Source organism: Cheilinus undulatus, linkage group 7 (genome assembly GCF_018320785.1).
Source record: "Cheilinus undulatus linkage group 7, ASM1832078v1, whole genome shotgun sequence".
Lineage (NCBI taxonomy): Eukaryota > Metazoa > Chordata > Actinopteri > Labriformes > Labridae > Cheilinus > Cheilinus undulatus.
The window spans coordinates 51,147,189-51,160,504 of record NC_054871.1 but is presented as its reverse complement, the minus strand read 5'-3'; the positions used below and the strand labels follow the sequence as shown (position 1 = coordinate 51,160,504).

Sequence of the window (13,316 nt, the reverse complement as noted above, 5' to 3'; positions counted from 1 at the left end):
AAAATATAATAAAGATGAAACTTAAGAAATCATAAGAGAAGAAGAATAATATACAAACAGCAACTGAATAGATTCAACAGTCATGTGGAAACAAAAGAGAAATTAAAAATATCTCATTGAAATAATTCACACGTGAGTAAGGAACGAAGGGGAGGGGGCGGGGGGGCATATGAAGCTTTGGCAGAGTCTTTGAAGAACAGACCAACCAAAAGAAAACAGGCAGAAGACAAAGACATGAGTCCGTCTGGAGAGAAACAAAGAAAGAAGTAACGATAGAAAAAGAACAAACCTAAACAAACAAAAGTGGGTTTGGAGTGGGAACCCAGGAGGCACCTCTGTTACTGTGACACTTTGGAGGAAGAGGGACCTGGATGAGAACCAACGCCGGGACTGAGGGCGGCAAATCTTTGAAACTCTTATATCGCTGCTTTTAAACTGAATGATCATTTGTGCTGAGAAGCAATGAAGCATTTAAAACTTAATCTTTTTTGATGAATCCATCAAAATTGAAAGCAACAATTACCTGCACACTATCTAAGTTATGAACATCAGTCATGTGCTAACACAGTGGTCCTCAACCTTTGCGTCAGGACCCCCTTCGGTGTCACGAGACACTGAGAGGGGGTCTCCAGATGCCCTAAAAAAACCTAACAACATTTTTTAAATTACACTGTTGCCACTTCACACTAATTTTGTCACATTTTTTACCCACTTTCATCATTTTTTCCCACCAATTTTAACACATTTTGACATTTAACACCTATTTTGGCCAGTTTTAAACTCTTTCCACCACTTTTTTCTGCCTGTTTTTGCCACTTAAGCTTAATGTTGCCACTGTTGACCCATTATTGCCACTGTTAAACCCTTTTTTTACACCCTGCACATTCACCACGCTATGAAATAATAATGTATAATTATGTAACATTACAACACATGAAGTAAATACTCTGAACTATTTCTTGAGTAAACTACTGGGCGGCATGACACAGTGCAGCAGCCATGTCTGGAGTGTAGTTCCAGCTTTGCATTTAACTTCAAAACATCTCCGTCTTGTAATGTTCCATGATTATTTCATAGCGTGGTAAATGTGCAGGTCACAACTTGTCCACTAGAGTGTTTTGGAGTTGTGGGATTGCGTATTTGATGAGTTTAAAGAGGGAAAGCCAGAATACCGTAAGACACTATAGCGTAGCTGAGCAGCTCCTTTCTCAGCACCGCCGATCTAAAAACAGCTTGCACCGACAACTAAAGGTAACGAACCTCTTAGTAAGACTATAGGAATTATGGCAATGGGCGAATTTGCCAAAATGTTGAAGTATCCCTTTAAAGCCATTTCAGCCACATTTTAACTCCCTTTTACCACTATTTATGCCCATTTTTATCTAATTTTTGCCACTTCCAAATCATTTCTTGTACTTACAAAATCCAACTTCACCACCTTATCCACCATTTTTTGCCATTTTTAACTCATTTTCTTTTTTTTTTTTGGACAAAAAGGATGTACATTTTTAAGAAGGCTTTTTATCACACATGAATAAATAAAGATATTTGTTTCTTTAATAAGATTGGTTATTATTCAGGTTGAATATAAAATATGGATATCGCAGCTTAACTTTACAATGGACCATGGTTTTGCTGACCTCCATGGTCCCCCAGTTTGGCTGGGCACCAGAAAGCTCTTCCATTTACCCTCCTTTATGGAAGGCCTTGTCTGACTATTCTGAATTGTGCATGGGTGTGTGCAACCACCTTCGGGTACCGTGGGGGTCCCTGGTCTCTAGCACCTTTATTTTGGGGGTCGTGGGCTGAAAAAGTTGAGAACCTCTGCACTAACAGACTGTATTTGTGTAACTAGGACTGAGTAAATGATAACGATTTTACTGAATTACAGTAAGCTTTGTGGCATTTTAGCTGCTTGTTTACACAGAGAATTTGTTCTGCATGCCTTAAAATGGAACATTTCTGAAGTTGGTTTCCAGTCTGCAAACTTCAGACAATATCTCTCTTGTTGTGTAAACTGACAGTCTGCAGCTCCTCTGAAAACTGAGACTTTAACTGCCTGAGATAAAGCTGCTGCTTCACTATGCATTAGTGTATGTGTCCAGCTGCATCATGAGAGCTCTTGTAAATATACTTCTTTATACGTGTTGCATATTACTGGATTACACCACTAATGGGCACACTAGAGCAGCTGGCGGCTCGGGGGCCACTTCAGGCCCCTAATATCTTTCCATAACATGATCAAATTCAAAATATGAGCAGAGGAAAAATTCTAGAGGAAAATGTTGCAGTAGTTTGAGAACTTTTTTCTGTTATTTCTGTTTTATTTTTTTAATAAACTCCCTACAGCTATTAAAACAACTCCAAAAACAACTGAAATTGAACCAATTTAATCAGGAATGACTTTATGAAAACAGCTTCAGGTGTTTTGGGAGTGCAATATCCCTGCTTAGGTTTTTCACTTATCACTACACAGCATATTAGCATCAAACCAAGTGGCAGACAGCGCGACAGCCACAGAAATATTAAGCTAAAATATCTCAGTCGCCCCCTTGTGGCTGGCTGTGATACAGGGACTGATCTCCTGATTTGAGCAATACACTGTACATTTGAAAGAAAATAAAAATATATATACAATAATATGTTAGTTAGACTACCTTGTAAATTTCTTTAGTTGGTTCAAAGTTCAGCCCCCGAAAAGCTGGCCCTTGTACAAATGTAGTTGAGGACCCCTGCACTAGAGAGTTCAGGCCGTGTACAACTACCTGATGTTTGGGACATAAACTACCACACAGAGACACTCGAGAAGGTTACTATGATGTTAATTCAGAGATCCTGACTAACATATGAACTTTTATAATCAAAATCATCAACTCAGACTGATGGTCAGAAGACACTGTCTGCACTTTGTTTCTAAAACTGTTTCCCTTGTAGCGTAGTGTAGCAGTCTTTAGTGTTACAGTTTAATTAGTGACTGTGTTAAAATGGTGACTTTCAGCCAACTGTGTTTGTAGATGTGGTCGTTATATAAGTTGATGGAAACAGGAGAGTCCATGAAGTTCTCGTCTGTCAGATGTGTATCTTATAAAAAAATTAAACTAATGCAAACACACTAAGCTTAAAGACACCAGTTAAGAGTCGCTTTTTAATCTGAAAAAAAAAAACAAAAAAACAAAACTTATTATTTTACAAGTTTAAACATCAACTTTTTAACAGGCTTTACCTGTCCCAGCTGGTTTGCCAGACATGTTTGTCTCTGTGCAGTGATGACGGGCAAAGCTGATGCACCAAACTGACAAAGAGAACATGGGTGAATGTGTCTGTGTAATTAGTAGTAATTGTATCTCTGGCTTCACAAAGGCACACCACATTTTTAATCAGCAGCAGTACATGAGTAGGTGGACTTGTACAGCATTAGCTCACTCCCAGTCAGGATTTTCATTCAGAAGGAACAGTAAGAGAGCATGGGCATGGTGTTTTATTACAAAGACAAACACCAGCTATTGGCCTGTATGTAGTATTTTTAGTAATGACGCATGATAGAGTCAGCATGACATCAGTCTCAGCAGATATTAGCTAAGAAATCTGATTACCATTACTGGCAGGTATGAGGTACACTATATTGCCAAAAGTATTCACTCACCCATCCAAATAACTGAAATGAGTTGTTCCAATCACTTCCATGGCCACAGGTGTATAAAATCAAGCACCTAGGCACGCAGACTGTTACTACAAACATTTGGAAGCCATTGGGAACAACAGCAATTCAACCATGAAGTGGTAGGCCACGTAACATGACGAAGCAGGGTCAGCGGATGCTGAGGCTCATGGTGCGCAGAGGTCGCCAACTTTCTGCATAGTCAATGGCTACAGACCTCCAAACTTCATGTGGCCTTCAGATTAGCTCAAGGACAGTGCGTAGAGAGCTTCATGGGTTTGGCGGTTGCCAGGAGAACAGTACTTGTCTGACTGCATTGTGCCAAGTGTAAAGTTTGGTGGAGGGGGGATATTGGTGTGGGCTTGTTTTTCAGGAGCTGGGCTTGGCCCCTTAGTTCCAGTGAAAGGAACTCTGAATGCTTCAGCATACCAAGAGATTTTGGACAATTCCATGCTCCCAACTTTGTGGGAACAGTTTGGGGATGTCCCCTTCCTGTTCCAACATGACTGTGCACCAGTGCACAAAGCAAGGTCCATAAAGACATGGACAAGAGAGTTTGGTGTGGATGAACTTGACTGACCTGCACAGAGTCCTGCCCTCAACCCAATAGAACATCTTTGGGATGAATTAGAGCAGAGACTGAGAGCCAGGCCTTCCATCCAACATCAGTGTGTAACCTCACAAATGCGCTTCCAGAAGAATCGTAAAAAATTCCCATAAACACACTCCTAAACCTTGTGGAAAGCCTTTCCAGAAGAGTTGAAGCTGTTACAGCTGCAAAGGGTGGACCGCCGTCATATTAAACCCTATGGATTAAGAACGGGATGTCACTTAATTTCACATGCAAGTCAAGGCAGGTGAGCGAATGCTTTTGGCAATATAGTGTATATTGGCAAAAACTCAATGTCCTGCTTCCCTAATTTATAGTCACTTTTGTGAATTCATGTGTATTAAAACATGGCTGCCTGAATGTTGAACTTCTTTGAAAATGAAAAAGACTTTTTCAGTGGATTGTCTGCAAGTATGTTCCAAGTTTTTTGTTCAAAAATATGAAATTCTACACTCATTTGTAGATACAATAAAGAATGGCTCAATAATGCTCCACAATTAAAGGGATACAGACACAGACTGAGCTGTATTCATTGTTCATATTTCTGCATATTCAGACACTGCAATAGCACGAGAAATCAAGGGAAAGTGTTGAGCAATCTAGCCATTAGCTAGCAGTTAAAGGCAGAGAAGCAAAAGAAGCAAAGAAGGCAGATAATGAAAACAAACAACTGTTCTGTTTTTAGTGGATTGCTTTTGGTACACATGGCCTTAGTGTGCAGGAGTTTGCTTACAACTTTTTTTGACTTTTTGATTGTTAAAATATTCTATTCTTATTTTGTGTTACTAACATTTCTATTTTGGTTGACTTGGTGTCCAAACAGTTGTTAATATTGTTCAATTTTTACATATTGAAGTTTAAAGTCTGGCTGTGACAAAACTACCTAGACCTTCCTCTCAAACCCATGCTTTAAAGTGGAGTGTCCAATCAGAGCTGCTCACTAAGATCCCTCTTTCTTCAAAGGCGAACGCTTCGGTGTGAATCTAAGACCAGGATCAGGATCAGGACCTTCCTAGTGCTGGATGAAGCTCCTGACTTTAAACTTGCCTTTTAAACGATGTTGGCGGTTCGTCCAACAAAAAAAAACAAACATTTGTAGTAGTGAGCGCCCAGATTTACTGTTCCCACAATCCAAACAAGTTTCCAGCTCAGTACCCCTCTACCCACATCCACCCTCCCCTCCCCAGAGAGGCTACAGAGCATGCTCAGAGGGCTAAAGCCTGATTTATATTTCTGCACGAATCGTGTTGCCCTGAGACCTACACACATCAACAATGTGAATCACCTCAAATATGTGACAGAATGATGCTGCTGGGTTATGTGAGGTACTGTCAGCCTCCGAGTAATGCCTACAGGTGTATTGTGGGAACTCTGCTGTGAAATAAATGGCTGCAGACAGCAATACAACCAGTAAAATCTTCTCATTAGCCTCTGAAAAATTCAGTTATGTACTCTCTAAAAATACCCATCCTTTGTCTACTTTGCATCAACTCTGATGTCTCCTCTCTTTGCAATAACTACAGTATAATCAGCTGATGATCAGTGCTTAACAGCGCCAACCCTTACCTAATACTCTGGGTTTTGTTCTGCATGTTTCTGTACACAAACGTGTAGAAAATGTGGCAATGGGACATGGGAACTGGCATAAAACTTACTGCCAAGTAGAGTTTTGGCAGAGAATTGCAGAGCGATGCTCGCACACCAACGCTGAAGTATGTTGCGTTCATAAAGGCATAGCTAGATTTGACGCAGAGGTATAAACCAGGCTCAACCCTGACAAACCCTGAGACTGTACTGAGAGGAACCTGCTCAGAAAAGAAAGAGATTAAGGCGGGAGGAGGAGAGGCAGCCATTACTGAACCAGACAAAGCGGGGGAGGGGGGCAAAGGGAGAGGGAGGGGGGTTGACAGAGCTGCAACAAGGACCCTAACGGCGATGCTTGGATCCACATCATCATATCATTGGGTTTATGTGGACACAAAAACTTTCTGATAAACAATTCATAAAAAAGTTGGTCTTGATCCTTATAAACACTTGAGAAAGATAAGCAAACAACCTTATTTAAATAAAAACCTTTGACTTGTCTCATAAAAGTACTTGATTCACATTTAAAAAGGAAATGATGGATGAGAGCAGTGAAACCACTTCCTGCTCGCTAAAGCAGCCTAGCCCCCTATTGGATGAAAACAAGTCTTGAGAATGTATTTGAGATGGATTAGAGAGGACTGATAGCAACATGATTAAACCCTGCTTAGCATTGTGTGCTAAGTTCTAAAACTTGTGAGTTTTTGCATACATGCATTGTTACTGCAACTACACAGTAACTAATGATACTTTAACATGGGTTGAAAAGGCCTTTTAGCATTAATATAAATACTATGTGCCTTGAGATTTTAGACTGATCTTTGGTGGGCCCTAGGCAAAAAAGACTGAAATCTACTGATTTAAAAAATACAGTTTATGATATGTTTTTCATCCTTAAATGATGGAGCTGAGTAAAAAACAAGCTCTGTGTCTTTGGACTGAAACTAGTGAGGAGTAAAGATTGGGCCTACTGATCTGTGACAGCAAGACCTTTAAGGTGCTCTCACATCATGCAATCTGAAATTGCCCGAGCATGCTTGAGCCCTAAAGTCCAGTGTGAGTGCTCCATACCATGCTCAGGCACAATACAGTTCCTCGGCCATGGCATGGAGGGAGGTGTGCCTCAGCATGGTATGACTGTTCGTGCATATGCATAAATATTTCTGTTCCTGATCCAAACAGGGCCAGAGTTTCAGTGAACCATACATGACTAAAAGGGCACAAAATAAGCCACAATGTGAGCAAAGTTACTACCATGTTGTCTGTCAATAGTACCAACTAAGGCTGGAAAACAAATCTTAATTAAGCTAAAACTGAAATATGTCCTAATGAAATGTTCAAATCGCTGAAGGTTCAATATATCTCTGAATATCAGCTGAATAGTTTCTTGCTGCAAGGATAAAATGCTCTTAAGTTTGCAAAAAATTCTACTTTCCTTTATTTGTTTTCTTAATCAAAATGAGAATGACAAAAATTACGACTTGCTTCAAAACAACAATTCAAATCAGAAGGTAATATAAGTCGAAATAATCACAATTAAATAGATGCTCTGTGAGACCACATCTTCTAAACAGTGTCATATTATGGGCCTTTGGATTGTGTCAGAGCTGCAGTGCTTTGTGGGATTGCCTAGTTAACCAGTGTGCTCCAGTTTCAGTCTTAAAACTCTGGCCTCAGTATCTTACACCTCCAGGGAATTCTCATGCACACAAAAAAGGAAACTATGACTCTGGATCGTCCTCCATACTCACTGTGACGTCACATTTAGTCTGAATAGTGTGGAAGTTTATGGTTTGGACACTCCTTTTCCTCTTTAACCTCTGTTCATTTAAGATGTTTTCATCCAGAAAGGGGCGAGGCCAGCATGGACTGGACAAGTACCCAGGTCATTGACCTCCGACCTCGTCACAGTAAATAGCTTCACAATAAACTTTAGATTCTTGTGTTCTGTTATTATTTCAAATATTTTTCAGTGTTGACTTGACACCTGGCACACCTGTTCACCACTTTGTGAATAAAACATGGCTTAAAAATTAAGCCCCACGCCCTCCAAACCCCCTACCTTGCTGGAAGATGGACAGCGTTACCGTGGTAACCAGCTCAAACAGAGCCTTGATTGGAGGGAAGTGATCTGTCTCACTGGCAAAGATGTGCACCATCTAAACAGCAGAGATATGGGTCATTTACAGAGTGTTAGACTTCATCATCATTTCCAGTATATTCGTGTTTCTCGTTTGTCGTAACAGGTGTGTGAATGTACCTGTCGGGTGAGGTCGAGGGCGGAGCTCTGAGGGATGGTGCTGTACATCTGACCCAACATGTCGCTGAGCTGAGAAACCATCGGAGCGAAGTCATGAAGGAGAGTTTTCACCGACTTCTCGAAGATGGCACACACCGCCTACAATGTCACAGCATGACATCACAGAATGACATCACTCCTGATCATGTGACTAATGGGTTAAAGAGAGGGGAGATAGGATGTGACCTCATGTTTATTACTCACCTCCACTACCTGGGAGTCATTGAGCCACTTACTGAGCACGCTCTGTATGAGAGCGAACACTTGCTGTAAAACCACCACCACCTGAAAACAGAAGACACCAAAATAAATAAACAAATATAAATATTCACTCTATGACATGCTACATTCAAAGACATATAAAATAAAGATACAATTTAGAAAATGTAGGGGGGGGAATGTTGATCTCGAATGTTGTTTTTACTACTCATCAACAGGGATTTATATCTGTTTGAGCATTCAGGTACCAGGTGTTAATCCTTCATGGTTTTTATGTGGAAACACATCAGTGAGTACTGATATCTGATAGCTCAGACTGACCAATCAGATTCAAGTCTAAATGTAGCATGTAATGGCACGGATGAAAGACCGCTCCATCAGCTGACATGATCTGTGGTATTCTGCAAGTAAACTGGATTATTTGTCTCAGCTCAGTAAAAAGAGCCAGTCTTTTTCCTCCCAGGCGGCTTTTCATTTGGTCCCCTTTTGTTATATTACAAAAAAAAGAAAAAAAAATCAAAAATGGAGTCAGCTCTTAGAATTGGCTCATCCTTAAATGACCCATTACTCCCTTGTAACTCTAAATCTAAAATTGAGATGTCATCTCAATCTAACCAGAACTGCAAGAGATTTACTCACTAACCATCAGCATGCCCCTTCAAAGCATACTGAAGGGAGAAAAGCTGTTAAAGAGTCACTGCTAGCCTCTTAGCTAGTGGTTAATTGGCCTCCATTCATTCATATTAGCAGCAGCTTCACTGCTCATAGCATGTAGGGATACCAAATCAAGGTGAGCTAAGCTGGGTGTAGCCTTTGCAGAGAGTTTGCTCGCTCCTATCAGAGTATAGACTGCAACAAATAAGGCCGAGCCAAACAAATGAGTCAGTCTGGTGTGCAGTAAATTCTTGCTGACAGGCCTTACCTCTGACAAAAAGGGGGCCAGTTGACTCACATGGTGCGGCATGCATTGGTGTGTAACCACCCACACTAGTCTGACCAAAGCCAGAGCGTCTCAGCTCAGAGAGTTTCAGTGATGGCAATCCAAGGCCAAGCAAGCTCTCTTTAACATCACAGATATGCAAGAGCCCTCATAAAAAGAAGTCATGTTTCAGGTGACATTCAGACAGACTGCCCCAGGTTGAGCCAAAACATTAAACAGGTTGACGACACCTCAGCACCACCAGCAACAATTAACCTAAATTTCCTTCTAGTCTGGGGATGAGGGTCCTGACAACTTTGCCCTCCCCCCTTCATATGACACACAGCTCATTTCACACCTGGAGCGTCATGAGTGCTCAACTTACATGGGTCTTTCATTCGTAACTCTACATGCAATGCAATGTAAGGGCTGAGGGTGCAAATCCCCACACCTCAGGGCTGTAGAGGCGAGGAACACAAACACCTTTGGGCCTCTTTCAGCAACGCCGTTACCAGAACCACAGGTATTATACATGGTCTGCTGTTTGAATGAGAGGGAGGGCAGTAAGTTCTGATATTAAGCCGTCCCTAAAGATGTGTTGTTAAATGAAGAGCATGGCCGCATGGGCTCAAGTGCAGTCTGCTGATATTTTAATACAAAAACTGGCTGTTGACGCAAAACAAGACACGTGTGTTCAAGAACACGCAGTTTGACTTAGACAGCAAAACTACATCAGTGTTAATTCGACTGTTAATTTTAAAACTTTCCCAGGTTAATCTATTTCTTACAGGTTCTGACTTAAATCTACACTGTGGAAAGTGTTAATTATTTTACAGATTGAAATGTAATTTTAACACAATACTGTGTCATTTCTATCACCTAATATTAGGGGTGTGACAAGATGCTTATCTCACGAGACGAGATGAGACAAGATTTGGGCCCACGAGATGCAATTTTACACCTTTTTTTTTAATTTTGGAAAAAAAATACATGGGTGGATATGTCCTTTATAAAACTGAAATGATAATTGTGAAGCATTCAGGTTTATTCAAAAATGTTTAAACTAACTCCTGTTGTACTGAATAGGCTATCAATGCTTCCCAAAAGTATGTCTTGTCTAACTCTGACTCAAACTGTATAGTTTAACGTTCTTCAAATCAAACCTTTCATTTTAACAGTCTACAAAATCATTAATGTACTACACTATGCACTCATCGCTACAATTACAATAACTATATTTAATATTATATTTAATTATATATAATAAAAGAATTTAGATTATTTTGAAAGTGCTTTAAGCACTGAAATATAAAGAGCTGCATCAGTGAAATCAAACTATTTTTCATCCTCTTTAGGTACATCCATATTTAAAACACCCAAAAGAAATATTTATGCCATAATATGCTGTAATTCAGAGAAATAGATTATTTTATCGTTTTGTTGTCTTTTTTCCTCATATCAGCTTTGACAGTGACAGGGACACGACGCACAGATGCGTCAGATGTGTGTGTGTTAATGTGTGTGCGTTGGTGAGTGAGTGTGTGTCTCTGCTCTGTTTGCGGTCAGACAAACAGGGCACGTTTAACTGGAGCAAGAACTTTGCTTTTTGGAGCTAACGGTGGACTCTATGGTGCTCTAACAGGGTTTGTTCTGCTAGGTTTACTGCAGCTACTCTTGTTAAGCTTCTGATTGATAATACCCGCAGCCATCAGCTGATGGACGTGTAACTGACAAACGGTGAGACATGACGATGCAGGACTCAAAGTTACAAAGTCATAATTAGCGGCACTAAAAGCGAGTCTGCGTGCATACACGAGCTAAATAAACGCTGTATTCTCCTCATAGAGACTGCACAAGTTACCAGCAGCAGCATCTCATCATTTCGGACTGTTATGATGAACTCATTATGCACAGGCAGATCATGTGCGGCCCACGTAGCACATGAGGAGGGAGTGGGGGTTGAAGCGGTTATCTTAATGATCACGGATCGGCTTCATTTCTTCATAGGCTCTCTCACAAACAGTTTTAAGGAGTCCAGGGAATGTTTGTGATCTATTATAACTTACAGTTTGGTATTTTTTTCTGTAAGGACAGCTGCTGCTCCTACTGTCTGTGCAATATTGATCTCTTGAGATTGATTTTTCCGCGATGAGAAATCTCGTGGCGTTTTGATCTCGTGAGATCTCGTGGCACAAGATCTCGTCACACCCCTACCTAATATTATTCAAATTAATGACAGTGCAATGTAGATTTTACATCAAAGTATGACCGGCACTTTGCTTTGAACACCTGGGCAAAGTCAGGTCTCTGCTGGCAAAGATGGAACAAAGAGATAGATGTAGAACTAACATCCTAAGTTTAAATTTAGCACACCACCTTTTAGTATGGACAATCCCCTGAATGATCAACTAAGCAGATAACGTCACTCATGGTGCAGAAGTGTCTAACATCAGAAACAAAAATAATCCACCTGAAAAAAAAGAGAAAAGGACCCCAAGGGTGATCAACTATACAGCAGGCAACATCTAAATACAACTACAACACATGTAAAACAAATCCCAACACTTTGCCCAAGGGCATGATGGAAAAACCCTGTCCCTCAGATTTAAAACAGCAGTGGGTGGAGATTAGATCAATTGACTATAGAGTTAAACATTGAATGGATCAACGATGTCAAAAAACTCTATTTTACTCAGAGTTAAAGTTAGAATTACACGTTGGGAGGTAAATTAACTCTGAAATGTTTAACCCTGAGCCATCAACACTCCAGTCTTTGCTGTGTATGACGCCCCCTTGTGTTGACAGAGGAAACTGACCGGGTTGGGTCCAGGAGGAGGTGGAGACGTTTTCACAGGCGGGGCTGATCCGTCCGCTGATTCATCGTCCTGCTTGCTGATGTCGAGCGTGGTGAAGAGGTTGGACAGCAGGCCTAAGATGTGGATGATCGCTAGTTTATTGGAGGGATTCGGCTGAAAGGAGAACAACAAACACATTTCTCATTGAGACACTGAAACCAAGATTCAAGACCATTATTGATTATCACAACAAATGTAACGGTATCGTTAATACTGTGGTATTGTGGTACCAGAAGCACTTCGGTGTCGTCCCCTGCATGAGACAGTTTTAAACGGTAGGTCTTCAGGACAGGAAGTGTGGTTTTTCATGAAGCAGAGCGAGGGGAAGTGGGAACTGCAGTTCCCATCAGCCCTTGTTTACCCATCATTCCCCTCGGCTTGATGTAACAATGCGAAGATGGTGGATATACTACGACTGGCTAGGGAGGATCAGTCTATTGGGAGACCCAAGTGACTGCAGTTTTTAAGATTGTGGAGGCTCCAGACACTTTGAAATTTGGCATGTGGAAGCATTTTGGTTTCTTGGTGTCAAGAAATGAGAGTGGAGAAAAGGGGACGGATGAAAATAAAACACACTTGATAGGGAATATGAGTGACATAAGGAGCCTATTGGCAAATCATCACCCTGAAAAGATGAGCAAAGAAGTGAGGAGCAGTCCAGACAGGCCAAAGGGCTCTTACAGAAGTGTTCACAATCCGAGTTGACCACAACAGACTGTATATCGGTGAATATGTCTGCAAGGACCTACTGCTGTTTTCAATGACAGTGAAGGTTTTAAAAGTTTAGCAAACACTGGATTGAAGTATGAGTTTTTATTTTTAAGCCTAATGGCACTTTTTTGCCACACAGTAATATCTGAAATGCATCTGTTGTTTAATAAATACCATTGTCACTTCTTATTCCTTCAAGTCTAAATGTGTTGTTTGGGTTTTTCTTTTAATAAAAAGGTATTACCAAACCGTGCGAGTTTTACTCCTAAGTATAACATGTTGTTAGCACACAGTGATGCAACCATGTGCACATAGTCAGTCTTGTGGCATGCCACATCCCCTCAGCAGAAACACATTTCCACAAGCTTGAGTGTGATTTTATTTGAGGAATAAATAGAGAGGATTTCTCTCCTCCAGGGGGCGCTGTTTGTCCACTGCAGACAGAGGAGCTGATCTAAAAG

The 13,316-nt window shown here is 40.8% G+C and overlaps 1 protein-coding gene across 2 annotated transcripts in view; it reads right to left on the bottom strand.

Moving 5' to 3' along the window:
• The window catches only part of LOC121512115 (importin-13-like), a 66,274-nt gene that overhangs the window by 17,805 nt on the left and 35,153 nt on the right, over positions 1-13,316 (bottom strand). For both annotated transcript variants that reach the window (XM_041791164.1, XM_041791165.1), the window contains exons 14-17: positions 12,106-12,258; positions 8,356-8,436; positions 8,113-8,250; positions 7,915-8,011 (exon numbers count right to left, since the gene is read on the bottom strand). In XM_041791164.1, coding sequence (XP_041647098.1) covers positions 7,915-8,011; positions 8,113-8,250; positions 8,356-8,436; positions 12,106-12,258 — 469 coding nt within the window. The remainder of the gene's footprint in view (positions 1-7,914; positions 8,012-8,112; positions 8,251-8,355; positions 8,437-12,105; positions 12,259-13,316) is intronic.